At 46.5% G+C, this 26,840-nt stretch overlaps 1 protein-coding gene and 1 non-coding gene across 2 annotated transcripts in view; one reads left to right on the forward strand and one right to left on the reverse strand.

The window, feature by feature from the left end:
- FBLIM1 (filamin binding LIM protein 1) overlaps positions 1-24,736 on the forward strand; it is a 49,555-nt gene extending 24,819 nt beyond the window's left edge. Inside the window, exons 7-9 of the mRNA XM_038746613.1 lie at positions 1,347-1,525; positions 8,820-8,937; positions 22,616-24,736. Coding sequence (XP_038602541.1) covers positions 1,347-1,525; positions 8,820-8,937; positions 22,616-22,729 — 411 coding nt within the window. The 3' untranslated portion in view covers positions 22,730-24,736. The remainder of the gene's footprint in view (positions 1-1,346; positions 1,526-8,819; positions 8,938-22,615) is intronic.
- On the reverse strand, positions 11,481-11,553 carry TRNAF-GAA. Its single transcript has one exon. It is a non-coding gene; the product is annotated as a tRNA-Phe (tRNA).
- Positions 24,737-26,840: the final 2,104 nt, after the last annotated feature.

A 26,840-nucleotide genomic window follows, 5' to 3' on the forward strand; every position in this document is an offset into this window, starting at 1 on the left:
ATACCGATGTAATTGCATTAATACTATTATTAATGATAATAGGCACTCACACGGACTGCAGTCAATTAATGGTATTTATTGAGCACTTACTGTGTGCAGAGCCCCATACTAAGTGCTGGGGACAGTGCAGTAAGACAGGTTTCCTGCCCTCAATGAGTTTACAATCTAGAGGGGAGGACAGACATTAGTATGAATAAGTTACAGAGAGGAACACAAGTGCTGTGGGGCTGAGGGAGAGGTGAATAAGAAGGAAGGATGACAGGTACTGACCCCGTATTTTACGGATGAAGAAACTGAGATGCAGAGAAGAGAAGTGATTTCGTCAATCGTATTTATTGAGCGCTTACTATGTGCAGAGCACTGTACTAAGCGCTTGGGAAGTACAAATTGGCAACATATAGAGACAGTCCCTACCCAACAGTGGGCTCACAGTCTAAAAGGGGGAGACAGAGAACAAAACCAAACGTACTAACAAAATAAAATAAATAGAATAGATATGTACTAGTAAAATAAATAAATAAATAGAGTAATAAATATGTACAAACATATATACATATATACAGGTGCTGTGGGGAAGGGAAGGAGGTAAGATGGGGGGGAAGGAGAGGGGGACGAGGGGGAGAGGAAGGAAGGGGCTCAGTCTGGGAAGGCCTCCGGGAGGAGGTGAGCTCTCAGCAGGGCCTTGAAGGGAGGAAGAGAGCTAGCTTGGCGGATGGGCAGAGGGAGGGCATTCCAGGCCAGAGGGAGGACGTAGGCCGGGGGTCGATGGTGGGACAGGCGAGAATGAGGTACGGTGAGGAGATTAGCGGCGGAGGAGCGGAGGGTGCGGGCTGAGCTGGAGAAGGAGAGAAGGGAGGTGAGGTAGGAGGGGGCGAGGGGATGGACAGCCTTGAAGCCCAGGGTGAGGAGTTTCTGCCTGATGCGCAGATTGATTGGTAGCCACTGGAGATTTTTGAGGAGGGGAGTAATATGCCCAGAGCGTTTCTAAGGCAGAGCTGAGATTAGAACCCAAGGCTCCTGACTCTCAGGCCTGCGCTCTTCCCACTAAACCACACTGCTCCTCTGTAGCTGTTTAGCAACCCGGTGGCAGCCCTGAGCAGGGGCCGCTGTTCAGAGAGGGTTGGGTGAGCTGATTGATAGTGGCCCGCCCAGTCCTCCCCAGCAGGCTGCAGGCTTTAGGGCCTCTAGAACCCCAGCCGCTGGATGTACTTGTACTTTGTACTTCCCAAGCGCTTAATACAGTGCTCTGCACACAGTAAGCGCTCAATAAATACGATTGATGATGATGATGATGACTGGATCTCCAGAGGCTGTTTCTGCCTCCAGTTAGCAATTTCTCCCACCAGGACACCCTGGAAAAATGTGCCCAGTGCCACCAGGTGATTCTGGAACACATCACCCGGGCCGTGGGCCTTGCCTTCCACCCCGACTGCTTCACCTGCATGGTTTGTGCTCGGCCCATCGGGGATGAAAACTTCGCCCTGGACGACGAGAACCAGCCCTACTGCTTGGACGACTTCTACCGGTGCGTGGACCTTCTTGCCCCCCACCCACCCCCAACCCCGGTCCGTCTAGCTACAAGGGGCTTGAATTGGGGCCTCAGGGCGTGGGATCCACGGCTGACTGGATTCTCCAGAGGATTCCTTGGGGAAAGCGGAAAGGGTTGGAGGACCAAGGGCCGGAGCAAGAGTGAGGAGAAGGGGCAGAGCAATCGGAGGAGCCGAGGACAGGGGACTTGGGATTTGGGAAGGAAGAGCGGGTAGTAGTCTGAGCATACCAACTTGCATACCCTTCTATTTAAACGTTTATTCATCCACATAGCCATCTTTGCATTATCTTCTTCCTCTTATCTGTAATTTATTTTGAGGCCGTTGTCATTCCCTACCCCCTTACTACTACTACTAATAATAATGGCATTTATTAAGTGCTTACTATGTGCAAAGCACTGTTCTAAGCGCTGGATAAATAATGGCATTTATTAAGCGCTTACTTTGTGAAAAGCACTGTTCTAAGCACTGGGGGAGATACAAGTTGATCAAGTTGCCCCACGTGGGGCTCACAGTCTTAATCCCCATTTTCCAGACGAGGTAACTGAGTCACAGAGAAGTGACTTGCCCAAAGTCACCCAGCTGACAATTGGCAGAGCCGGGATTTGAACCCATGACCTCTGACTCCCAAGCCCAGTCTCTTTCCACTGAGCCAATTGTTCAAATTGTCAATTTGTACTTCCCAAGCGCTTAGTACAGTGCTCTGCACACAGTAAGCGCTCAATAAATACGATTGATTGATTGAGCCATGCTTCTTCTCTGATTGTAAGCTCCAGGTGGGCAGGACCCTTGTCTCTCTCACTTTCATTGTACTCTCCTAAATGGAGGTGGCCTGAAGGCCCAAAGGGTGGGAGGGGAATTTGGCAAAACACCCCAACTAATAGGGAGTGGGGCAGGCCCAAGGGACCGGTGGGTAGACAGATGGTGAGACAGACAAGGACCATCCAAGAAAGCCAAGGAGAAGGTGGACGAATAGGTCACAAGGTCTGGGATCCAGACTGGATTACACTTTCATTCATTTAATCATATTTATTGAGCGCTTAGTGTGTGCGGAGAGCACTGTACTAAGCACTTGGGAGAATACAAAATAACAATCAACAGACATTAATTTAATTGTATTTATTGAGTGCTTACTGTGTGCAGAGCACTGTACTAAGGGCTTGGGAAGTACAAGTTGGCAACATCTAGAGACGGTCCCTACCCAACAGCGGGTTCACAGTCTAGGAGGGGGAGACAGACAACAAAACAAAACATATTAACAAAATAAAATAAATAGAATAAATATGTACAAGTGAAACAAATAAATAGAGTAATAAATATGTACAAACATATATACATATATCAATCATATTTATTGAGCGCTTATTGTGTGCAGAGCACTGTACTAAGGGCTTGGGAAGTACAAGTTGGCAACATCTAGAGACGGTCCCTACCCAACAGCAGGTTCACAGTCTAGAAGGGGGAGACAGACAACAAAACAAAACGTATTAACAAAATAAAATAAATAGAATAAATATGTACAAGTGAAACAAATAAATAGAGTAATAAATATGTACAAACATATATACATATATCAATCGTATTTATTGAGCACTTATTGTGTGCAGAGCACTGTACTAAGGGCTTGGGAAGTACAAGTTGGCAACAGAGAGAGACGGTCCCTACCCAACAGCAGGTTCACAGTCTAGAAGGGGGAGACAGACAACAAAACAAAACATATTAACAAAATAAAATAAATAGAATAAATATGTACAAGTGAAACAGATGAATAGAGTAATAAATATGTACAAACATATATACATATATCAATCAATCATATTTATTGAGCGCTTACTGTGTGGAGAGCACTGTACTAAGCGCTTGGGAAGTACAAGTTGGCAACATCTAGAGACGGTCCCTACCCAACAGCAGGTTCACAGTCTAGAAGGGGGAGACAGACAACAAAATAAAATAAATAGAATAAATATGTACAAGTGAAACAAATGAATAGAGTAATAAATATGTACAAACATATATACATAAATCAATCAATCATATTTATTGAGCGCTTACTGTGTGCAGAGCACTGTACTAAGCTCTTGGGAAGTACAAGTTGGCAACATATAGAGACAATCCCTACCCAACAGTGGGCTCACAGTCTAAAAGGAATATATACATATATACAGCATGACTCCAGAACTCCAAACAGCTAACACTATCCTTAGAACACTCGGCCCTCATTCTCCACCACCATTCCAAATACCATAATTATTAATGGTTATTATTCAATCAATCAATCAGTCAATCATATTTATTGAGCGCTTACTGTGTGCAGAGCACTGTACTAAGCGCTTGGGAAGTACAAGTTGGCAACATATAGAGACGGTCCCTACCCAACAGTGGGCTCACAGTCTAAAAGACATATTCCCTGCCCACAACAAGCTTACAGCCTAGAGGCGGAGACAGTCATTAATATAAATAAATAAAATTACAGCTATGTACAGAAGTGCTATGGGGCTGGGAGGGGGTGATGAATAAAGGGAGCAAGTCAAGGCGGTGCAGGAGGGAATAGGGGAAGAGAACGAGGGCTTAGTCATTGCCCTTTTAGACTGTGAGCCCACTGTTGGGTAGGGACTGTCTCTCTGTGTTGCCAACTTGTACTTCCCAAGCGCTTAGTCCAGTGCTCTGCACACAGTAAGCGCTCAATAAATACGATTGATTGATTGATTGATTGCCCTCCCATCTGGGTGAACCTCCAGAAGAGGAGAACCAGAAAATACCAAGCAGGGTCAGAGGCTTCAACGGGGAGGGCTGGCAGTCATGGGCTCAGGGGAAGAGAGTCTGTAACTGGGGAAATAGAGTCATCCCCACTGTTAGTCCGGGGCCCTGGAGCCCAGATGAGATTTCCTGTTTTGATCCTGGGGTCCCCAGAGCATTTTGGGGAACCTAAACGGGAGTTTAGGGCAGCAGCAGCACGGGCGAGAGTCGAGGGAGGAGATTCAAGTTTACTGCGCGGAAGGAGGCAATGGTAAACCAGTTCCATATTTTTACCAAGAAAACTCTACGGATCTACTACCAGAACGATTGCAGATGGAGGTGGGGCGTTCTGGGAGAGATGTGTCCATGGCGTCGCTATGGGTCGGTGACGCATAAGACAAGACAAAATATAGCCTGCAGGCATCTCCATTAGGAATCCTGAAAGTGGATCCCCCGGGAATCACCCCAGGGATCAAGGCATGGCCTCTTGTTGTCTGTCTCCCCCTTCTAGACTGTGAGCCCGCTGTTGGGTGGGGACCGTCTCTAGATGTTTCCGACTTGTACTTCCCAAGTGCTTAGTACAGGGCTCTGCGCACAGTAAGTGCTCAATAAATACGATTGAATGAATGAATGTGCAGATTTATCACTTTATTTTACTTGTACATATTTACTATTCTATTTATTTTATTTTGTTAATATGTTTTGTTTTGTTGTCTGTCTCCCCCTCCTAGACTGTGAGCCCGCTGTGGGGTAGGGACCGTCTCTATAGGTTGCCAACTTGTACTTCCCAAGCGCTTAGTACAGTGCTCTGCACACAGTAAGCGCCCAATAAATATGATTGAATGAATGAATGTACAGATTTATTACTCTATTTTACTTGTACATATTTACTATTCTATTTATTTTATTTTGTTAATATGTTTTGTTTTATTGTCTGTCTCCCCCTTCTAGACTGTGAGCCCGCTGTGGGGTAGGGACCGTCTCTATAGGTTGCCGACTTGTACTTCCCAAGGGCTTAGTACAGTGCTGTGCACACAGTAAGCACTCAATAAATACGATTGAATGAATGAATGTACAGATTTATTACTTTATTTTACTTGTACATATTTACTATTCTATTTATTTTATTTTGTTAATATGTTTTGTTTTGTTGTCCATCTCCCCCTTCTAGATGGTGAGCCCACTGTTGGGTAGGGACCATCTCTATATGTTGCCTACTTGTACTTCCCAAGCGCTTAGTACAGTGCTGTGCACACAGTAAGCACTCAATAAATATGATTGAATGAATGAATGTTAAGAAACCTCCAGCCAAGCCAGCCCCTAGAGTAGGACCAACTGGTGCAATTACCTTGGGCTTCCTCAGCCTAGAGGCTCCTCTCCTTCTTGTGAGCCACACTTAATGATCATCAGTCGTATTTATTGAGTGCTTACTGTGTGCAGAGCACTGTACTAAGCGCTTGGGAGAGTACAACAGAATTAGCAGATATGTTCCCTGCCCGTACAGTCTAGAGGGGGAGACAGACATTAATATGAATAAATGAGTGTAATAGCATTTAAAGATAGGTACACAAATGCTGAGGGGTTGTTGGGTGAATATCAAGTGTCCAGAGGTCACAGATTGAAGTGCATAATAATAATAATAATAATAATAATGGCATTTATTAAGCATTTACTATGTGCAAAGCACTGGGGAGGTTACAAGGTGATCAGGTTGTCCCATGTGGGGCTCACAGTCTTAATCCCCATTTTACAGATGAGGGAACTGAGGCCCAGAGAAGTGAAGTGACTTGCCCAAAGTCACACAGCTGACAAGTGGCGGAGCTGAGATTTGAACCCATGGCCTCTGACTCCAGAGCCCGGGCTCTTTCCACTGAGCCACACTGCTTCTCTGTAGGAGGGAGAGTGAGTCGGGGAAAAGAGGGATTAATCGGGGAAGGCCTCTTGCTGGAGATGCGACCTTAATGGTGCTTTGAAGGTGGAGAGAGTGGTGGTCTGGTGTATAGCTATATCTATATCTATATCTATATATATATATATATATAGAGAGAGAGAGAGAGAGAGAGAGAGAGAGAGAGAGAGAGAGATTGTTTTCCAGGTTTATGGGAGGATGTGAGAAAGGGGTCAGCGTCAAGGTCGACTAGATCGGGGGACAGTGCGTAAACTGGTGCTAGCGGAGGCTGGGCTGTGGTAGGAGATTAGTGAGGTAAGGTAAGATGGGGTGAGCTGACTGAGGGCTTTAAAGCCAAATGGGAAGAAGTTCACGGAAAAATGTCAGGATATGCAGAATTCTGATATTCGAGTTTTCATTCAATCGTTGGAACGTAGAAAAGTTAGTCATCAGTGCCTAACTTCTGGCCCAGGAAACTAGCCTTTTGGCATTCAATCATTCATTCAGTTGTATTTATTGAGCGCTTACTGTGTGCAGCGCACTGTACTAAGCGCTGGGGAAGTACAAATTGGCAACAGATAGAGACAATCCCTACCCTGTCTAGAAGGGGGAGACAGGCACCAAAACAAAACATGTAGACAGGTGTCAAAATCATCAGAAAAAATGGAATTAAAGCTATATGCATATCATTAACAAAACAGACTAGCAAATATGTACAAGGAATAAATTCCTTGTACAAGGAAGGATTAAATGGAATTATAGCTACATGCAATCAGCTCTCCCCCTTCTACTTAGCGTTGCTCCACTCCCTCTACAGCCCAGACCACTCTATCAATCAATCAATCAATCAATCAATCAGTGAGCAATGTACTAAGCTCACCTCCTCCAGGAGGCCTTCCCAGACTGAGCCCCCTCCTTCCTCTCCCCCTCCTCCCCCAGCCTTACCTGCTTCCCTTCCCCACAGCACCTGTATATATGTATATATGTTTGTACGTATTGATTACTCTATTTATTTATTTTTTACCTGTTCATATCTATTCTATTTTATTTTGTTAATATGTTTGGTTTTGTTCTCCATCTCCCCCTTCTAGACTGTGAGCCCACTGTTGGGTAGGGACCGTCTCTATATGTTGCCAACTTGTCCTTCCCAAGTGCTTAGTACAGTGCTATGCACACAGTAAGCGCTCAATAAATACGATTGATTGATTGATTGATTGGGAGAATACCATTCAGTAGAGTTGACAGACGTGACCCATGCTTTCAAAGAGTTTATAATCTGTTGGGGGAGACAGACATTAAACTAAACTGTAGATATATACAAAGGTGCTGCGGGGCTGAGGTTGGGATGGATAAAGGGAGGTAGGCAGGCGCAGAAGGGAGAGGGAGAAGGGAAACGTTCTGGACCCGTGACCCCGTGTCACACGTCCTCAAAAAACTCCCGTCCGTCTCCTTATCAAACAAAAACTCCTCTCCATTGGCTTTAAAGCACTCCGTCACCTTGCCCACTCCTACCTCACCTCCCTTTTCTCCTTCTACAACCTAGCATGCATATTTCTCTCCTCTAATGCTAGCTCTCTTCCTCCCTTCAAGGCCCTACTGAGAGCTCACCTCCTCCAGGAGGCCTTCCCAGACTGAGCCCCTTCCTTCCTCTCCCCCTCATCCCCCTCTCCATCCCCCCATCTTACCTCCTTCCCTTCCCCACAGCACCTGTATATATGTATATATGTTTGTACATATTTATTACTCTATTTATTTATTTTACCTGTGCATATCTATTCTATTTATTTTATTTTGTTAGTATGTTTGGTTTTGTTCTGTCTCCCCCTTTTAGACTGTGAGCCCACTGTTGGGTAGGGACTGTCTCTATATGTTGCCAACTTGTACTTCCCAAGCGCATAGTACAGCGCTCTGCACACAGTAAGCGCTCAATAAATACAATTGATTGATAATGCTAACCTTCTCACTGTGCCTCCATCTCGCTCGTCTCGCCGCCGAACCCTATCCCTCATCCTGCCTCTGGCCTGAAACACCCTTCCTCCTCTAATCCGACAGACAACCACTCTCTCCCACTTCATTCATTCATTCAATCATTTTATTGAGCGCTTACTATGTGCAGGAAGCCTTACTGAAGGTACATCTCCTCCAAGGGGCCTTCCCAGACCAAGTCCCACTTTTCCTCATCTCCCATCCCAGATGAAACACTTTTCCTCAAATCCCACCCCCTTCTGCATTTCCCTGCCTTGCTCCCTTAGCTCTTCGCCCTTCCCAGCCCCAAAGCACTTATGTACAGATCCGTCATTTTATTTATGCCTTTGCTCTCCCCGCCGTCCCAGCCCCAAAGCACTCAGGTACATATCTGTGATTTTACTTATTTGTATGCTGTCTCCCCTCCTCTAGACTGTGAACTCGTTGTGGGCAAGGAATATCGCTGCTTATTGTTGTATTGTCCTTTCCCAAGTCCTTAGTACAGTGCTCTGCACACAGTAAGCGCTCAACAAATACGATTGAATGAATATGTCAATCATAAGGTAACAGTTTAAACAGGTCCAGGCATTTAAACAGGTCCGGGCAGCAGACTGCCATCAGCTTCTGAGGTTAATTTCTATGGCTGAGGGCCTGACTTCGAGCTGCACTCCTTCTTTTTCCAGGAAATTCGCCCCTGTGTGCAGCAGCTGTGAAAATCCCATCATCCCCCGGGACGGGAAAGACACCTTCAAAATTGAGTGCATGGGACGAAATTTCCATGAAAACTGCTACAGGTGTGAGGTACGTAGCAATCATTATAATTATGGTATTTATTAATCAGTTAATGGCATTTATTGAGAGCTCGCTATGTGCACAGCACTGTACCAAGCGCTTGGGAGAGTACAATATAACAGAGTTGGTAGTAATGGTGGCATTTATTAAGCGCTTACTATGTGCAAAGCACTGTTCTAAGTGGACACATTCCCTGCCCACAACGAGCCTACTGCCTAGAGGGGGGTTTATTAAGTGCTTGCTGTGCCCAAGCACTCTGTTAAGCACTGGGGCAGATACAAAATAACGTGGCTCGGTGGAAAGAGCACAGGCTTTGGAGTCAGAGGTCCTGGGTTCAAATCCCGGCTCTGCCAGTTGTCAGCTGTGTGACTTTGGGCAAGTCACTTCACTTCTCTGTGCCTCAGTTACCTCATCTGTAAAAATGGGGATTAAGACTGTGAGCCCCACGTGGGACAACCTGATCACCTTGTAATGTCTCCAGCGCTTAGAACAGTGCTTTGCACATAGTAAGCTCTTAATAAATGCCATCATTATTATTATTATTATTATTACACTGGACCTAATCCCTGACCCTCCTGGGACTCACAGTCTAAGAAGCCGGGAGAGCAGGAATTTTATCCCTATTTTACAAATGTGGAGACTGAGGCCGAGAGAGGTGAGGTTACTTGTCTAAAGTCACCGAGCAGGCTAGTCGTCTCCTGACTCTTGATCCCGTGGTCTTTTCACTAAAGCACGCTGCCTAGGGCAGAGGGAATGAAGGGCCAAGGGAGATATATTGTTACTCTATTTATTTATTTATTTTACTTGTACATATCTATTCTATTTATTTTATTGTGTTAGTATGCTTGGTTTTGTTCTCTGTCTCCCCCTTTTAGACTGTGAGCCCATTGTTGGGTAGGGACTGTCTCTATATGTTGCCAACTTGTACTTCCCAAGTGCTTAGGACAGTGCTCTGCACACAGTAAGCGCTCAATAAATATGATTGATGATGATTATGGTATATTTGGGTTTCCAAGTACTAAACGTGGTGGTTGCTTCCAGCGCTTAGAACAGTGCTTTGCACATAGTAAGCGCTTAATAAATGCCATTAAAAAACAAAACAAAAAAAAAGAAACAGTGCTTGGCACATAGTAAGAGCTTAACAAATACCAAAATTATTATTATTATTATTATTCTAGTAATATCCCAAACACAGAGTGTGAGAGTGTGTATTAAGGTGTGTGTGTTGTGAATGTTTGCGGGTGCACAAGTTTTCACAGCTGGTAATAAATGCAGAAGCCTCTCATATTTTCAGGGGAGGATGCCGTATAGGTGCACCCAGAAAACACGCTGCGCTCTACTCACCATCATAATAATGGTATTTCTTAAGTGCTTACGATCTGCCAGGCACTATACTATGCTCTGGGGGGGAGGCAAGCAAATCAGGTTGGACACAGTCTCGGTCCCACGTGGGGCTCAAAGTCTCAATCCCCATTTTCCAGGTGGGGTAAGTGAGACCCAAAGAAGTGAAGTGACTTGCCCAGGGTCACACAGCAGACAAGCGGCAGAGCCGGACTTAGAACCCATGACCCTGTTACTCCCAGGCCCGGGCTCTATCCGCCACTCCGTGCTGCTTCTGATGACCGTAATATAAAAATGATAATAATAATTGTATTTATTCGATGCCTTCTGTGTGTTCCGGCCCTTTGTTTAGCGCTGGGGAGTTAAGCACAGTCCCGGTTCTACATGGGAATCACAGTCTCACGTAGGAAGGTGCGTAGGGGCTGCTCGGCTTCAAAGATGGCTCTCAGCCTCGGTGGGGCTGGAAAGGTGGGTGCAAGACTGGCAGTGCCATCTGCACCGTGGGCATGGAAAGACAGGCCTATTTGGTGTGGAAGCACTTCCTATTCACAGCACATAAATCATAAATACGATTGATGATGGTGACAGCACCTGGTGCGGGGGGGGGGTCTTTTTATTGTACTCTCCCGAGCACTCAGTACAGTGCTCTGTACACAGTAAGCGCTCAGTAAATATAATTGATTATGACCATTTGGAAGCTCCAGCCTGTGGGGCCCACTGGTTGCAATAGGCAGGCTGGCCTAGGTTACAGTCCTCTAGACTGTAAGCTTGTTGTGGGCAGGGAATGTGTCTGTCGTGTTGTTTTCTTGTACACTCCCAAGTGCTTCTTACAGTGCTTTGTGCACAGCGCTTAAGAAATGCAATTGACTCACTGGGTCGGCTGAGGCTGCCCCTTTTTCTCACCCTTCCCCCCGGGGAAGTGGAAACAGAATTCCCAAATAGGGTGAAAACAGAGAATTCCCAAATAGGGTTTGTCAGTCTTCCGGCCTGCCCCTGGAGGACAGTGTGGCTGCCTCTTCGTTCATCGAACGAGCAACAACTCTCCTGGACTGCTTCTGTTCTCACAGGGCTTTAAGGATCCTGCCAATCAATCAATCAGTTGTATTTATTGAGCGCTTACTGTGTGCAGAGCACTGTACTAAGCACTTAAAGAATTATGAGCGCGCAAACGAAGTTCCATAAGGATTCGCTGAGATGTAATTTACAACACGTGCCGAAACCCGGGATCGAACCAGGGACCTTTAGATCTTCAGCCTGACGCTCTCCCAACTGAGCTGTTTCGGCCCGCAGGAATGGGGGGTGTGGGTGGCGTGGATAGGGGTACAAATGTCCTGTGTTGCTGCCCCATCTCCTCATCCCCTCTCCCAGCCCCACAGCACGTTGTGGGCAGGGAATATGTTGCCAACTTGTACTTCCCAAGCGCTTAGTACAGTGCTCTGCACACAGTAAGCGCTCAATAAATACAACTGAATGAATGACTGAATGAATATGTCTGTTCATTGTTATAGTGTACTCTCCCAAGCACTTAGTATGGGCTCCACACACAATAAGCGCTCAATAAATACACTCACTGACTGAGGGAGACGCCCAGAGATAGGGGACCCGGCATCCCAGACTGTGCTTGCAGCCCCAGACAACCGGTTGTCGGTATGCAGTGTTGGCCGCTGGAGGAGCAGGTGGGAAGTGTATCGATAATAATAATAATAATAATAATAATAATGATGATATTTGTTAAGCTCTTACTATGTGCAAAGCACTATTCTAAGCACTGGGGAGATGCAGGGTGATCAGGTTGTCCCACGTTGGGCTCACAGTCTTAATCCCCATTTTCCAGATGAGGGAACTGAGGCCCAGAGAAGTTAAGTGACTTGCCCAAAGTCCCAAAGCTGACAGTTGGCAGAGCTGGGATTTGAACCCACGACCTCTGACTCCAAAGCCCGGGCTCTTTCCACTGAGCCACGCTGCTTCTCCTGCTTCACGCTGCTATCGATGGCTCGGGACAGCCCATCACCAGCGCTGGAAAACGCTAGAGAAGCAGTGGGGTCTGGGGGAAAGAGCACCGCCCTGGGAGTCAGAGGACCTGGGTGCTAATCCCTGCTCCGCCACTTGTCAGCTGTGTGACCTTGGGCAAGTCACTTAACTTCTTTGTGCCTTAGTTTCTCCTCATCTGTAAAATGGGGATTAAGACAGTGAGCCCATTTGGGACAGGGATTATATCTAACACGATTATCCTTAATCTACCCCATCACCCCATAATGATGGCATTTATTAAGCGCTTACTATGTGCAAAGCACTGTTCTAAGCACTGGGGAGGTTACAAGGTGATCGGGTTGTCCCACATGGGGCTCACAGTCTTAATCCACCTTTTACAGATGAGGGAACTGAGGCCCCGAGAAGTGAAGTGACTTGCCCAAAGTCACACAGCTGACAATTGGCAGAGCCGGCATTTGAACCCACGACCTCTGACTCCAAAGCCCGGGCTCTTTCCGCTGAGCCACGCTGCTTCCCAGTACAGTGACACATAATAAGCACTTAACAAATACCATTAAAAAAAAATCACAGAACATCAGCACAGCTACCAAACTACTTCCCTCTTCCTGCAATAATAATAATAATAATAATGGTGGCATTTGTTAAGCGCTTACTATGTGCAAAGCACTGTTCTAAGCGCTGGGGGGATACAATGGGATCAGGTTGTCCCCCGTGGTGCTCACAGTCTTAATCCTCATTTTACAGATGAGGTAACTGAGGCTCAGAGAAGTTAAGTGACTTGCCCAAGGTCACACTGCACTGCACTGCCTTCCCAGACTGAGCCCCTTCCTTCCTCTCCCCCTCATCCCCCTCTTTATCCCCCCCATCTTACCTCCTTCCCTACAGCACCTGTATATATGTATATATGTTTGTACATATTTATTATTCTATTTATTTATTTATTTATTTTACTTGTACATATCTATTCTATTTATTTTATTTTGTTAGCATGTTTGGTTTTGTTCTCTGTCTCCCCGTTTTAGACTGTGAGCCCACTGTTGGGTAGGGACCGTCTCTATATGTTGCCAATTTGTACTTCCCAAGTGCTTAGTACAGTGCTCTGCACATAGTAAGCGCTCAATAAATACGATTGATGATGATGATGATAACTCCCACCAATGTTTTTTTTTGAGAAGCAGCGTGGCTTCGTGGAGTCTAGACCACAGGCCCGGCCTCGGCGTCAGAAGGACCTGGATAATAATCCCGGCTCCTCCGCTTGTCTGTTGTGTGACCTCGGGCAAATCACTCAACTTCTCTGAGCCTCAGCTACCTCATCTGTAAAATGGGGATTAAGAGTGTGAGCCCCATGGGGGACAAGGAGTGTGTTCAACCTGATTAATTTGTATCTACCGTAGTGCTTAGAACAGTGCTTGGCACCTAGTAAGCAATTAACAAGTAAAATAATAATCATTATTGTTTTATTATCGTGTTGCCGACTTGTACTTCCCAAGCACTTAGTACAGTGCTCTGCACACAATAAATTCGATTGATTGATTTAGTTTTCCCCTTTTTCTGCAAAAAAGGTTCTAGACTGTTGACTCCTGCTCGTGACTCTGACGTAGGGAGGGAGAGGTTAGATTCCTCTGTCACACCACAGACCAGAGCTGTCTGAATGATGTCTGGGGAAGGGGAAGGGCAACTCTTTCAGAAACTTCATGCCTCCATGTCTAGTTTCCTCGTTTAGGTGTTGGCTTTCCTGCAGGAATTCCCCCATTGCATCTTTCACCTTCCCCATGCCGGACATTCCTACAGAAAGGAGGCCCTGCCCTCTGGCTTAGCTGGAGTCTCTAGACTGTACACTTGCTGTGGGCAGGGAACATGCCCATTATATTGTTGCGTTGTACTCTCCCAAGCGCTTAATACAGTGCTAGGCACACAGCAAGCACTCAGTAAACACAACTGATTGATTGGAGTGTGGGGGAAATATTGATTTATTTTTTTAAGCCGTCAGAAAGCAGCTGAATTGGCTGAGGCCGGAGAGTCCCGGCCGTACTGGTTTAGGATGATGGCAGAATTGCATTTTCAACCCCTGTTGAGCGGAACAAGAGGAGTTTGGGGGAAGCAGCGTGACGTAATGGTTAGAACACGGGCCTGGGCTTCAGAAGGTCATGGGTTCTAATCCTGGCTTCGCCGCTTGTCTGCCGCATGACAGGCAAGTCACTTCACTGGGCCTGTTACCTCATCTGTAAAATGGGGATTGAGACTATGAGCCCCACATAGGTCAGGGACTGTGGCCAATTGGATTTGCTTGTATCCACCCCAGTGCTTAGTACAGCGCCTAGTATATAGTAAGCACTTAACAAATACTGAAATTATTATTATTACTACTAATAATATTTGTTAAGCCCTTGCTATGTGCCAGGCACCGTACTAAGCACTGGGGTAGACACAAGCAAATCAGGTTGGACACAGTCTCAATCCCCATTGTACAGATGAGGTAACTGAGGCCCAGAGAAGTGAAGTGACTTGCCCAAGGTCACACGGCAGACAAAGGGCAGAGCTGGGATTATATGTTTGTACAGATTATCACTCTATTTATTTTACTTTTACAAATTTACTGTTCTATTTATTTTATTAATGACGTGCATCTAGCTTTATTTCTATTTATTCTGATGACTTGACACCTGTCCACATGTTTTGTTTTGTTGTCTGTCTCCCCCTTCTAGACGGTGAGCCTGTTGTTGGGTAGGGACTGTCTATATGTTGCCGACTTGGACTTTCCAAGCGCTTAGTACAGTGCTCTGCACACAGTAAGCGCTCAATAAATACGATTGAATGAATGAATGAATGATTACGGCCCACGACTTTCAGTCTCAGATCTGTGCTCTGACCACTGCACCTTGCAGCTTCTCTAAATTAAATTACAAGTAAATACCATCGGTTGATTGATTGATTGATTGACGAGCTCAGCACCAGCCCAGTCCCAGCTCAAGAGCAGCCGAGTTTGACTTTGTGCCGAGCGGGTCCAGTCTGAATCCTAGGGCAGCCTTTGTCTCCACAGCATTTATGTACCTATCTTGAAATTGTGTATTATAAATTACTTAGTTATTCATTCATTCATTCAATTGTATTTATTGAGTGCTTATTGTGTGCAGCGCACTGTACTAAGCGCTTGGGAAGTACAAATCAGCAACAGATAGAGACAATCCATACCCAACAACGGGCTCACAGTCTAGAAGGGGGGAGACAGACAACACCACAAAACAAGTACAGGCATCAATGCTACCAACATAATAGAATTATAGATTCATTCAATTGTATTTACTGAGCGCTTACTGTGTGCAGCGCACTGTACTAAGCACTTGGGAAGTACAAATCAGCAACAGATAGAGACACTCCATACCCAACAATGGGCTCACAGTCTAGAAGCGGGGAGACAGACAACACCACAAAACAAGTACAGGCATCAATGCTACCAACATAATAGAATTATAGATTCATTCACTCAATTGTATTTATTGAGCACTTACTGTGTGCAGCGCACTGTACTAAGCGCTGGGGAAATACAAATTGGCAACAGATAGAGACAATCCCTACCCTGTCTAGAAGGGGGAGACAGACACCAAAACAAAACATGTAGACAGGTGTCAAAATCGTCAGAACAAATAGAATAAAAGCTATATGCACATCATTAACAAAATAGAATAGTAAATATGTACAAGGAATAAATATGTTGCCAACTTGTACTTCCCAAGCGCTTAGTACAGTGCTCTGCACACAGTAAGCGCTCAATAAATACGATTGATTGATTGTACAAGGAAGGAATAAATGGAATTATAGCTACATGCACATCCCTAAATCCCCCTCCCCATCCCCCTGCTTTACCTCCTTCCCCTCCCCACAGGACCTGTATATATGTTTGTACAGATTCATTACTCTATTTATTTTACTTGTACGTATTTATTCTATTTATTTTACTTTGTTAATATGTTTTGTTTTGTTGTCTGTCTCCCCCTTCTAGACTGTGAGCCCGCTCTTGGGTAGGGGACCGTCTCTAGATGTTGCCAACTTGTCCTTCCCAAGCGCTTAGTCCAGTGCTCTGCACACAGTAAGCGCTCAATAAATACGATTGAATGAGTGAATGTTGCCAACTTGTACTTCCCAAGCGCTTAGTCCCGTGCTTCGCACACAGTCAGCGCTCAATAAGTACGATTGAATGAATGCAATGAGTGGTAAATCTGTACAGATCCAGCCCCCCATGTCTGGCTCCCCCTCTAAACTGTAAGCTCGTTATGGGGCAGGGAACGTGGCTGCTAATTCTGTTGCAGTCGACTCTCCCAAGCGTTTAGTACAGTGCCCTGCAGCTAGTAAGTGCTCAAAAAAAAAAAAAACCGGTTGATTGACTCCAAGTTTTCCAAAGTCCCTTTTTGGCCCTAAGGAAGGCTCCGTTGGAGGCGCACTAACTGCTTCAGGCCACCAGGGGGCGGTAGGAGGTAGAAAGTTCCTGCTTTGGGGTTCTATTCATTCAATCAATCAATCAATCAATCAATCGTATTTATTGAGCGATTACTTTGTGCAGAGCACTGTACTAAGCGCTTGGGAAGTACAAGTTGGCAACATATAATCGTATTTATTGAGCGCTTACTGTGTGCAGAGCACTGGACTAAGCGCTTGGGAAGGACAAGTTGGCAACATCTAGAGACGGTCCCTACCCAACAGCGGGCTCACAGTCTAGAAGGGGGAGACAGAGAACAAAACAAAACACATTAACAAAATAAAATAAATAGAATAAATATGTACAAATAAAATAGAGTACTCAATCAATCGTATTTATTGAGCGCTTACTGTGTGCAGAGCACTGGACTAAGCGCTTGGGAAGGACAGGTTGGCAACATCTAGAGACGGTCCTTACCCAACAGCGGGCTCACAGTCTAGAAGGGGGAGTCAGAGAACAAAACACATTAACAAAATAAAATAAATAGAATAAATATGTACAAATAAAATAATCAATCAATCAATTGTATTTATTGAGCGCTTACTGTGTGCAGAGCACTGGACTAAGCGCTTGGGAAGGACAAGTTGGCAACATCTAGAGACGGTCCCTATCCAACGGCAGGCTCACAGTCTAGAAGGGGGAGACAGACAACAAAACAAAACACATTAACAAAATAAAGTAAGTAGAATAAATATGTACAAATAAAATAGAGTAATCAATCAATCAATCAATCATATTTATTGAGCACTTACTGTGTGCAGAGCACTGGACTAAGCGCTTGGGAAATCCAAGTTGGCAACATCTAGAGACAGTCCCTACCCAACGGCAGGCTCACAGTCTAGAAAGGGGAGACAGAGAACAAAACAAAACACATTAACAAAATAAAATAAATAGAATAAATATGTACAAATAAAATAGAGTAATCAATCAATCAATCGTATTTATTGAGCTCTTACTGTGTGCAGAGCACTGGACTAAGCGCTTGGGAAGGACAAGTTGGCAACATCTAGAGACGGTCCCTACACAACGGTGGGCTCACAGTCTAGAAGGGGGAGACAGAGAACAAAACACATTAACAAAATAAAATAAATAGAATAAATATGTACAAATAAAATAGAGTAATAAATACGTACAAACATATATACATATATACAGGTGGTGTGGGGAGGGGAAGGAGGTAAGGCGGGGGATGGGGAGGGGGAGGAGGGGGAGAGGAAGGAGGGGGCTCAGTCTGGGAAGGCCTCCTGGAGGAGGTGAGCTCTCAGTAGGGCCTTGAAGGGAGGAAGAGAGCGAGCTTGGCGGGTGGGCAGAGGGAGGGCATTCCAGGCCAGGGGACGACTGTTGGGTAGGGACCGTCTCTATATGTTGCCAACTTGTACTTCCCAAGCACTTTGTACAGTGCTCAGTAAGCGCTCAATAAATACGATTGATTGATTGATTGATTGACGTGGGCCAGGGGTCGACGGCGGGACAGGTGAGAACGAGGCACGGTGAGGAGATTAGCGGCAGAGGAGCGGAGGGTGCGGGCTGAGCTGGAGAAGGAGAGAAGGGAGGTGAGGTAGGAGGGGGCGAGGGGATGGACAGCCTTGAAGCCCAGGGTGAGGAGTTTCTGCCTCATGTGTAGGTTGACTGGTAGCCACTGGAGATTTTTGAGGAGGGGAGTAATATGGCCCAGAGCGTTTCTGGACAAAGACAATCTGGGCAGCAGCATGAAGTATGCCGCTGCATACTTCTACTTCTGCATACTTCTACTGCATCTTCTGGGCCACAAACTCAATGTTTCCAAAGAAACTTTCTTATTCCAGTTGGGAAACTTGGGTCCTGGGTCCTTAGCACGGTAACTGCTGTTGTTTTTACCATCCCCATTGTCATCACCCTCCAAACAGCTCCCGGTCCGCTCGGTATTATTGTCTCCGTTTCATTCATTCAATTGTATTTATTGAGTGCTTACTTTGTGCAGAGCACTGTACTAAGCGGTTGGGAAGTACAAGTTGGCAACATATAGAGACGGTCCCTACCCAACAGCGGGCTCACAGTCTAGGAGGGGGAGACAGGCAACAAAACAAAACATATTAACAAAATAATATAAATAGAATAAATTCATTCATTAGATTGTATTTATTTGTTCATTCATTCAATTGCATTTATTGAGCGCTTACTGTGTGCAGAGCACTGTACTAAGCGCTTGGGAAGTACAAGTTGGCAACATCTAGAGACAGTCCCTACCCAACAGCGGGCTCGCAGTCTAGAAGGGGGAGACGGGCAACAAAACAAAACATATTAACAAAATAAAATAAATAGAATAAATTCATTCATTAGATTGTATTTATTCGTTCATTCATTCAATTGCATTTATTGAGCGCTTACTGTGTGCAGAGCACTGTACTAAGCACTTGGGAAGTACAAGTTGGCAACATCTAGAGACGGTCCCTACCCAACAGCGGGCTCGCAGTCTAGAAGGGGGAGACGGGCAACAAAACAAGACATATTAACAAAATAAAATAAATAGAATATGTACAAGTAAAATAGAGTAATAACTATGTACAAACATGATATATACATATATACAGGATATATACATATATACAGGATATATACATATATTTCTTTTACTTTGTTAGTATGTTTGGTTTTGTCTCCCCCTTTTAGACTGTGATCCCACTGTTGGGTAGGGACTGTATATGTTGCCAATTTGTACTTCCCAAGCGCTTAGTACAGTGCTCTGCACACAGTAAGCGCTCAATAAATACGACTGATGATGATGATGATGATATATGTGTAACACAAGTCACTTCATTTCCACCATCTCCTCACTTTAACCACATTTGGATACATCAAAGAGTGCCTTCAATCTAAACCAAGGCACGGAGCTGGTTACCGAGGCCTGAAATGCATTGCCGAGGAAGTCACAGAGCTTCTCGGCGTGGTGGCTAGGGCTTATGTGGTGTTCAGGTGGGCTAGGTCACTCTTGGCCTGACATTGTTTAATAATAACCATTATGGTATTTGTTAAGCACTTAATAATAATAATAATAATGGCATTTGTTAAGCGCTTACTATGTACAAAGCACTGTTCTAAATGCTGGGGAGGATACAAGGTGATCAGGTTGTCCCATGTGGGGCTCAGTAATAATCCCCATTTTACAGATGAGGGAACTGAGGCCCAGAGAAGTGACTTGCCCAAAGTCACAGAGCTGACAGATGGCGGAGCCGGGATTTGAACTCATGACCTCTGACTCCCAAGCTTCCATTGAGCCACGCTGCACTTTGTGCCAAGTACCGTACTCGGCACTGGGTTAGATGCACGGTCTCCAGTTCTCACGTGGGGCTCACGGTCCAACTAGGAATGAGAGCAGGGATTGACTCTCCATTTTGCAGATGAGGAAACTGAGGCACGGAGAATTTAGGTGACTTGACCAAGGTCACACAGTAAGTAAGTGGAGGAGGTGGGATTAGAACCCAGGTCTTCTGTCTCCCAAGCCCATGCTCTTTCCACTAGGCCATGCAGCTTCTCCCATTTAATTAACCATTCAATCAATCGATGAAGTTTATTGCACGCCTACTGTACTAAGCGCCTGGGAGAGTACAATACAATAGATTTGGTAGACGCCATCCCTGTCCGCAAGAAGCTTATAGCCTGGAAGTTTAGGGGCCGTCGCGCCCGAAAGCAGGGGGATAGACTCATTGGCTTCTAGAGACCCCTTTCAGGCCTGCGATCTCTGTGATTCTCTTTAAACCAGAGATAGAGAATCAATCGTATTTATTGAGCGCTTACTGTGTGCAGAGCACTGTACTAAGCGCTTGGGAAGTACAAGTTGGCAACATATAGAGACGGTCCCTACCCAACAGTAGGTTCACAGTCTAAAAGGGGGAGACAAAGAACAAAACCAAACATACTAACAAAATAAAATAGAATAGATATGTACAAGTAAAATAAATAAATAGAGTAATAAATATGTACAAACATATATACATATATATATATATATATATATATATATATGTAGATATATATATATATATACATATATACAGAGAAGCAGTGTGGCCTAGCGAATAGAGCACAGGGCTGGGAGTCGGAAGGACCCGGGTCCTAATCCCACCTCCTCCACTTACCTACTGTGTGACCTTGGTCAAGTCACTTAAATTCTCCGTGCCTCAGTTTCCTCATCTGCAAAATGGAGATTCAATCCCTGCTCTCATTCCTAGTTGGACCGTGAGCCCCACGTGAGAACCGGAGACCGTGCATCTAAGCCAGTGCCAAGTACGGTACTTGGCACAAAGCGCAGCGTGGCTCAATGGAAAGAGTATGGGCTTGGGAGTCAGAGGTCATGAGTTCAAATCCTGGCTCCGCCAACTGTCAGCTGTGTGACTCTGGGAAAGTCACGTCACTTCTCCGGGCCTCAGTTCCCTCATCTTTAAAATGGGGATTAAGACCGTGAGCCCCATGTGGGACATGGATTGCGTCCAACCCAATTACCCTGTGTCTACCCCAGTGCTTAGAACAGCGCAGCGCCACTTGTCCGCTGAGTGACCTTGGGCAAGTCACTTCTCCGTGCCTCAATTCCCTCATCTTTAAAATGGGGATTAAGACCGTGAGCCCCATGTGGGACGTGGATTGCGTCCGACCCAATTACCCTGCGTCTACCCCAGTGCTTAGAACAGGGTTTCGCCCATAGCAAGCGCTTAACAAATTCCATCATTATTATTAATACCATTTTTTTAAAAAAAGAAACCCAGGCATTCCTTAATCTACATTTCAGTTCCCTAGTCTCTGGCTGCTTCTACTACCCATTCCAATTTGCTTATGAAAAAGCCCACGGCATATAATGCGTGCCCATGCAGTCAGGTGGCAGGGCAGCAACTGAGGACTGACTCGGCCCTTGGGGTGTGGCCGCTGCCCTGGGTGGGTGGTATGTTGCCAACTTGTACTTCCCAAGCGCTTAGTACAGTGCTTCGCACACAGTAAGCGCTCAATAAATATGATTGATTGATTGGTAGGGGGGTGCAGCTGGCTCTGAAGGAGCTGAACTGTCACTCTGGACCTTGACCGGTAACCCCCGAAAGAAGGATTCTTTCTGCGTTTGTAAGACTGGGAAGCCTAGCCGGCTACTAGTGGATCTTTGCTGGTTTCTCCATTTTGACTCCCTCCATCAACTGGAATCTCCCTGAGGGCAGGAACGGTGTCTGTTCTTTAACCTGGTTCCCAATGACCCTCACTCATCATCTGAAACCTTTTCTAATAATAATTATTAGAAAGCTAGCTCTCTTCCTCCCTTCAAGGCCCTATTGAGAGCTCACCTCCTCCAGGAGGCCTTCCCAGACTGAGCCCCCTCCTTCCTCTCCCCCTTGTCCCCCCTCCATCCCCTCCATCTTACCTCCCTCCCTTCCCCACAGCACCTGTATATATGTTTGTACATATTTATTACTCTATTTATTTATTTATTTTACTTATACATATCTATTCTATTTATTTTACTTTGTTAACATGTTTGGTTTTGTTCTCTGTCTCCCCTTTCTAGACTGTGAGCCCGTTGCTGGGTAGGGACTGTCTCTATATGTTGCCAACTTGTACTTCCCAAGCGCTTAGTCCAGTGCTCTGCACATAGTAAGCGCTCAATAAATACGATTGATTGATTGATTATGGTATTTGCTAAGCGCTTATTTTGGACCAAGCACTGGGGTAGATACAAGTTAATCAGGTTGGACAAAGTCCCCCCGTCCCACATGGGGTTCACACTCCTAATCCTCATTTTTTTACAGATGAGGCACAGAGAAGTGAAGCATCTCGCCCCAGGTCCCACAGCAGACATGCGCCGGAGCCAGGATTAGAACCCAGGTCCTTCTGACTCCGAGGCCCTCTTTCTTTTCTCTCTTGCAGGACTGTAGGATCCCCCTGTCCATTGAGCCAACGGATAAAGGTTGCTACCCGCTGAACGATCGTCTCTTCTGCAAACCTTGCCACGTGAAGCAGAGCGCCGCGGGGTGCTGCTAGGGCGCCCCGGGGGACCCCGGCCCCAGCATGCGGATGCAGCAGTCCCCCACCCCTGCAGCCCCTCGCCCTCCATCCCACCCTCCTCCCACCCATGGAAAAGTGACTTTCTGTCCCCCTTCTGGGGTGGATTCCTGAGCCAATCCACTGCAGCCTAGATTCCTCTTCCCTCCCTTTTAGTAAAACTCCCAAATGGGGCTCCGATCCCCCTATCTCCCATCGAGCTCTAAGACCCTCTGAGTCCACCCCAGAAGAGTCCGTTCGGCTGCAGAACTCTGAAAGCCCCGGGTTTTTTTCCCTGAGGTCACTGCCGTGGAATTTATTTGGTACTTGTGGTGTTTTGGGAATCACAGCGCTGCTCCGGGAGGGGGAGGTGAGGCCACATGCCTGTTTGTCTCCACAAAGCCGAGCCTCCGGCCCAGAGGGAGCCGGAAATCTTCACCCACAGCTTCGCACGCGCCCGAGATCCCCGGCTTCTCCCCGAGGCTGTCGGATGGCCGATGTCAGCGGTGGATTCCCAGGCCCGCTGCCGGCGTGGGGCCCGGTGAACTTGAAGCTGGGCGGTGAGAAAGGACACCCAGCTGAAGGATGGCCCTCATCCCCCGGCCAGTTGCTGGAATTCTGTTCCCAAGTGGGAGAAGCCACATGAGGCCAGCGTGAGGGGAGGAGCTGCAGTCCTGTCCTGGAAAGAGCGGCTTCGTGTTCCCATCAAGCACTCGGGATAAGTGATCTTTGAGCTACAGCCTGAAAGTCGACGCGACCCCAGGCCGGGGCCTGGGAAATGGCCGTTGCGGTCCAGACATCCAGTCCCCTGAGCTCACACTGGAAGCCAGTCCTGGAGCTGGGAAGTGCTCGTGACCTCTCCTTTGCAGGTTCGCGGGTCAGCAAAGGGAGCCCCTGATTCTTTCACCCCATCTGGGTTCCTGAAACTTCCCTGTGCCTTTTCCAGGAGCCCCGAAAAAGCCACAAGGATCGGTGAGGCCCCGATCCTTCTCTTTCCCCCTGGCTCAAACTCCCAAGCCCCGCTGCCGACAAGCCGCTTTCCCGAACAAAGATGGGGGCCCCGGTGGGGCAGGGGGACAGGAGGACTCACCGGCACTGACACTTTAAATCAAGCACCAGATAGGGGGGCCCATCTGGGAAGCCAGAGCAATGCTAGAAGCTTGGATCTGGGGGAACTCAAAATTCTCTGGCAGGAGAACTTTAGGAATCGGGACGTTTCTGGGCTTTTCCCATGGAATGAGACTTTTCTCAGCTGGTTCCTTTTCACGCAGCTTTGGAACTTGGCAAGAACAGTTCCCAACCTCGGCCTGGTCCCCGCGGCTCCTTCCCCACCCTGCCAGGGCTGACTCCAGAAGAACACTTCTCTTTTCCGCCACGGATCTGTAGGTCCCAAGCCCCAGGGCTGTTACCTGGGAGCTCCGAGGGTATTTTTAGATGTATATTCCCTGCTAGGGTAGCCTCGGGGTAACACACTTACTTCTTCGAAAACAGTAAATATCACCAAGACCCCCACGACTCTACTTGTCCTTAGCCCCAACTCCGTGCCTCGGGATTTCCCTGGGGAGAGAGAGCCTTTCAGTCAGTCAGTCATATTTATTGAGCGATTAATATGCGCAGAGCAATATAACAATAAGCAGACAAGCGCTTCTTAGCCCACGGAGGTGGGCTGGGCGTTCCAGCCAGAAATGTGGCTTCGATGTTCCCCCCGGCCCTGGCTGAACTGCTGTTCCCTCTAGGCTGTAAGCTCCCTGTAGGCAGGGAATGTGTCTGTTATTTGTTCTGCTGTACTCTCCCAAGCACTTAGCACAGTGTTCAGCACACAATAAGCGCTCAGTAAATACGGTTGACTGACTGCTGTTGCTCACATCCCCTTGAGGCTCCAAGAAATAGTGGTGGGCCGCCCCAGTTAGCCAAGACTGCCAGCGGGAAGCTATTTCTGTCCTCTCCTGCCCCATTCCCAAGGGGTGAAGTGTCCTTTCATTCATTCAGTCATTTACTGAGCGCAGAGCACTGTACTCCAACGCTTAGAGCAGTGCTTTGCATATAGTAAGCGCTTAACAGACACCATCATCATTATTATTATTACTAAGTGCCTGGGAGGGTACAATACAGCAATAAACAGTCATATTCTCTTAGCTTGGCCCCAAGCTCTCAGTCCCTTCTTCATAACTGTGGTTTGGGGGAAGTGCTTACTCTGTGCCAAGCACTGTATTAAGAGCTGGGGATAGATACCAGATAATAATGATGGCATTTGGTAAGTGCTTACTATGTGCCGAGCACTGTTCTAAGCGCTGGGGGGATACAAGGTGATCGGGTTGCCCACGTGGGGCTCACAGTCTCCATTTTACAGATGAGGTAACAGGTTCAGAAAAGTTAAGTGACTTGCCCAGAGTCACACAGCTGGCAAGTGGAGGAGTCGGGATTAGAACCCATGACCATCAGAGACCATCCCTCAATCAATCAATCTCATTTGAGTGCTTACTCTGTGAGAGCACTGTACTAAGTGCTTGGGAGAGGACAAAATAACAGAGTTGGTAGACATATTCCCTGCCTACTGTGGGCTTACAGTTTACAGTCTAGAACCCTGGTTCCAAATGGGGCTCCCAGTCTAAGTAGGAGGGAGAGAAGGTGTTGAATCCTAAGGAAACCGAGGCACAGATTAGCTAAGTGACTTGCCCAAGATCACTCAGCAGGTAAGTGGCAGAGCCAGGATTAAAACCCATGTTCTCTGACCTAGGCCTGGACTCTTTCCCCTAGGTCACACTACTACTTCATTCATTCATTCAATCGTATATATTGAGCGCTTACTGTGTGCAGAGCACTGTACTAAGCGCTTGGGAAGTGCAAGTTGGCAACATATAGAGACGGTCCCTACCCCACAGTGGGCTCACAGTCTAGAAGGGGCAGCATGATGCAGTGGATAGAGCACGGGCCTGGAGTCAAGAAAGTTGTGAGTTCTAATCCCGGCTTTGTCACTTGTCTGCTGTGTGACCTTGGGCAAGTCACGTCACTTCTCTGTGCCTCAGTTCCCCCATCTGTAAAATGGGGATTGAGACTGTAAGCCCCATGTGGGACAGGGACTGTGTCCAACCTGATTTGCTTGTATCCACCCCAGCGCATATGTACAGTGCCTGGCACACACTAAGTGCTTAACAAATACCATAATTATTATTATTACTTTTCCACGTATTGCATTGGAACCACATCCACCCTGAGACCTAGTGCATAAAATGACAGGCACTCAGGTCTTCTACACCACAGGGATTGTACCCTGGCAAAACTCCACATTCTGGAAGACTACCACTATGATTCTCACCATGTCTGCGGCCACACACTAGCACAGGCACATAAGCTACTTTTTCCAACACAGTGGTGTCCCTTGTATCCAGACAGGCTTCCGATGTCAGAAACATGCTCCCTAATTCCCAAATCACACCACAGCTAAAATACACCATGAAAACAGACTTCCTGGATGAACTGGGTGTGGGATTTTTAAGAATGTGCTGTCTTACATTCAATTTTCCGTGCCAGTCGCTCTGGGGACTCTGGATCTGGACAAAGCCATCACTGACCTCATCATTACCATCATGATGATCATTAAGATATTAAGTGCTTCCTATGAGCCCACTGTTGGGTAGGGACTGTCTCTATATGTTGCCAACTTGTACTTCCCAAGCGCTTAGTACAGTGCTCTGCACACAGTAAGCGCTCAATAAATACGATTGATGATGATGATGTCCCAAGCCTTGCTCTAAGCACTGGGGTAGATAAAGAATAAACAAATCAGACTCAATCTCTGGCCCACATGGGGCCCCACAATCTTAAATGGACAAACTTTTCCTCCCCAGTGGAATGGACATCTCTCCCTCTCTCTCCCTAACAAATACCACCACTCTGCAGTCACCAGTTATTATTATTATCATTATGATTATGGTATTTGTTAGATGTTTTCTATGTGTCAAGCACTGTGGTAGATACAAATTAAACAGGTCGGACACAACTCCTGTCCCACAGGGGTCTCACAGTCAATGAGGGACAGGCATTGAATCCCCATTTTACAGAAGAGGAAATTGAGGCCCAGAGAAGTGAGGTGACTTGCCCCAGGTCACAC

The sequence above is a fragment of the Tachyglossus aculeatus genome, chromosome 5 (genome assembly GCF_015852505.1).
Source record: "Tachyglossus aculeatus isolate mTacAcu1 chromosome 5, mTacAcu1.pri, whole genome shotgun sequence".
Classification (NCBI taxonomy): Eukaryota; Metazoa; Chordata; class Mammalia; order Monotremata; family Tachyglossidae; genus Tachyglossus; species Tachyglossus aculeatus.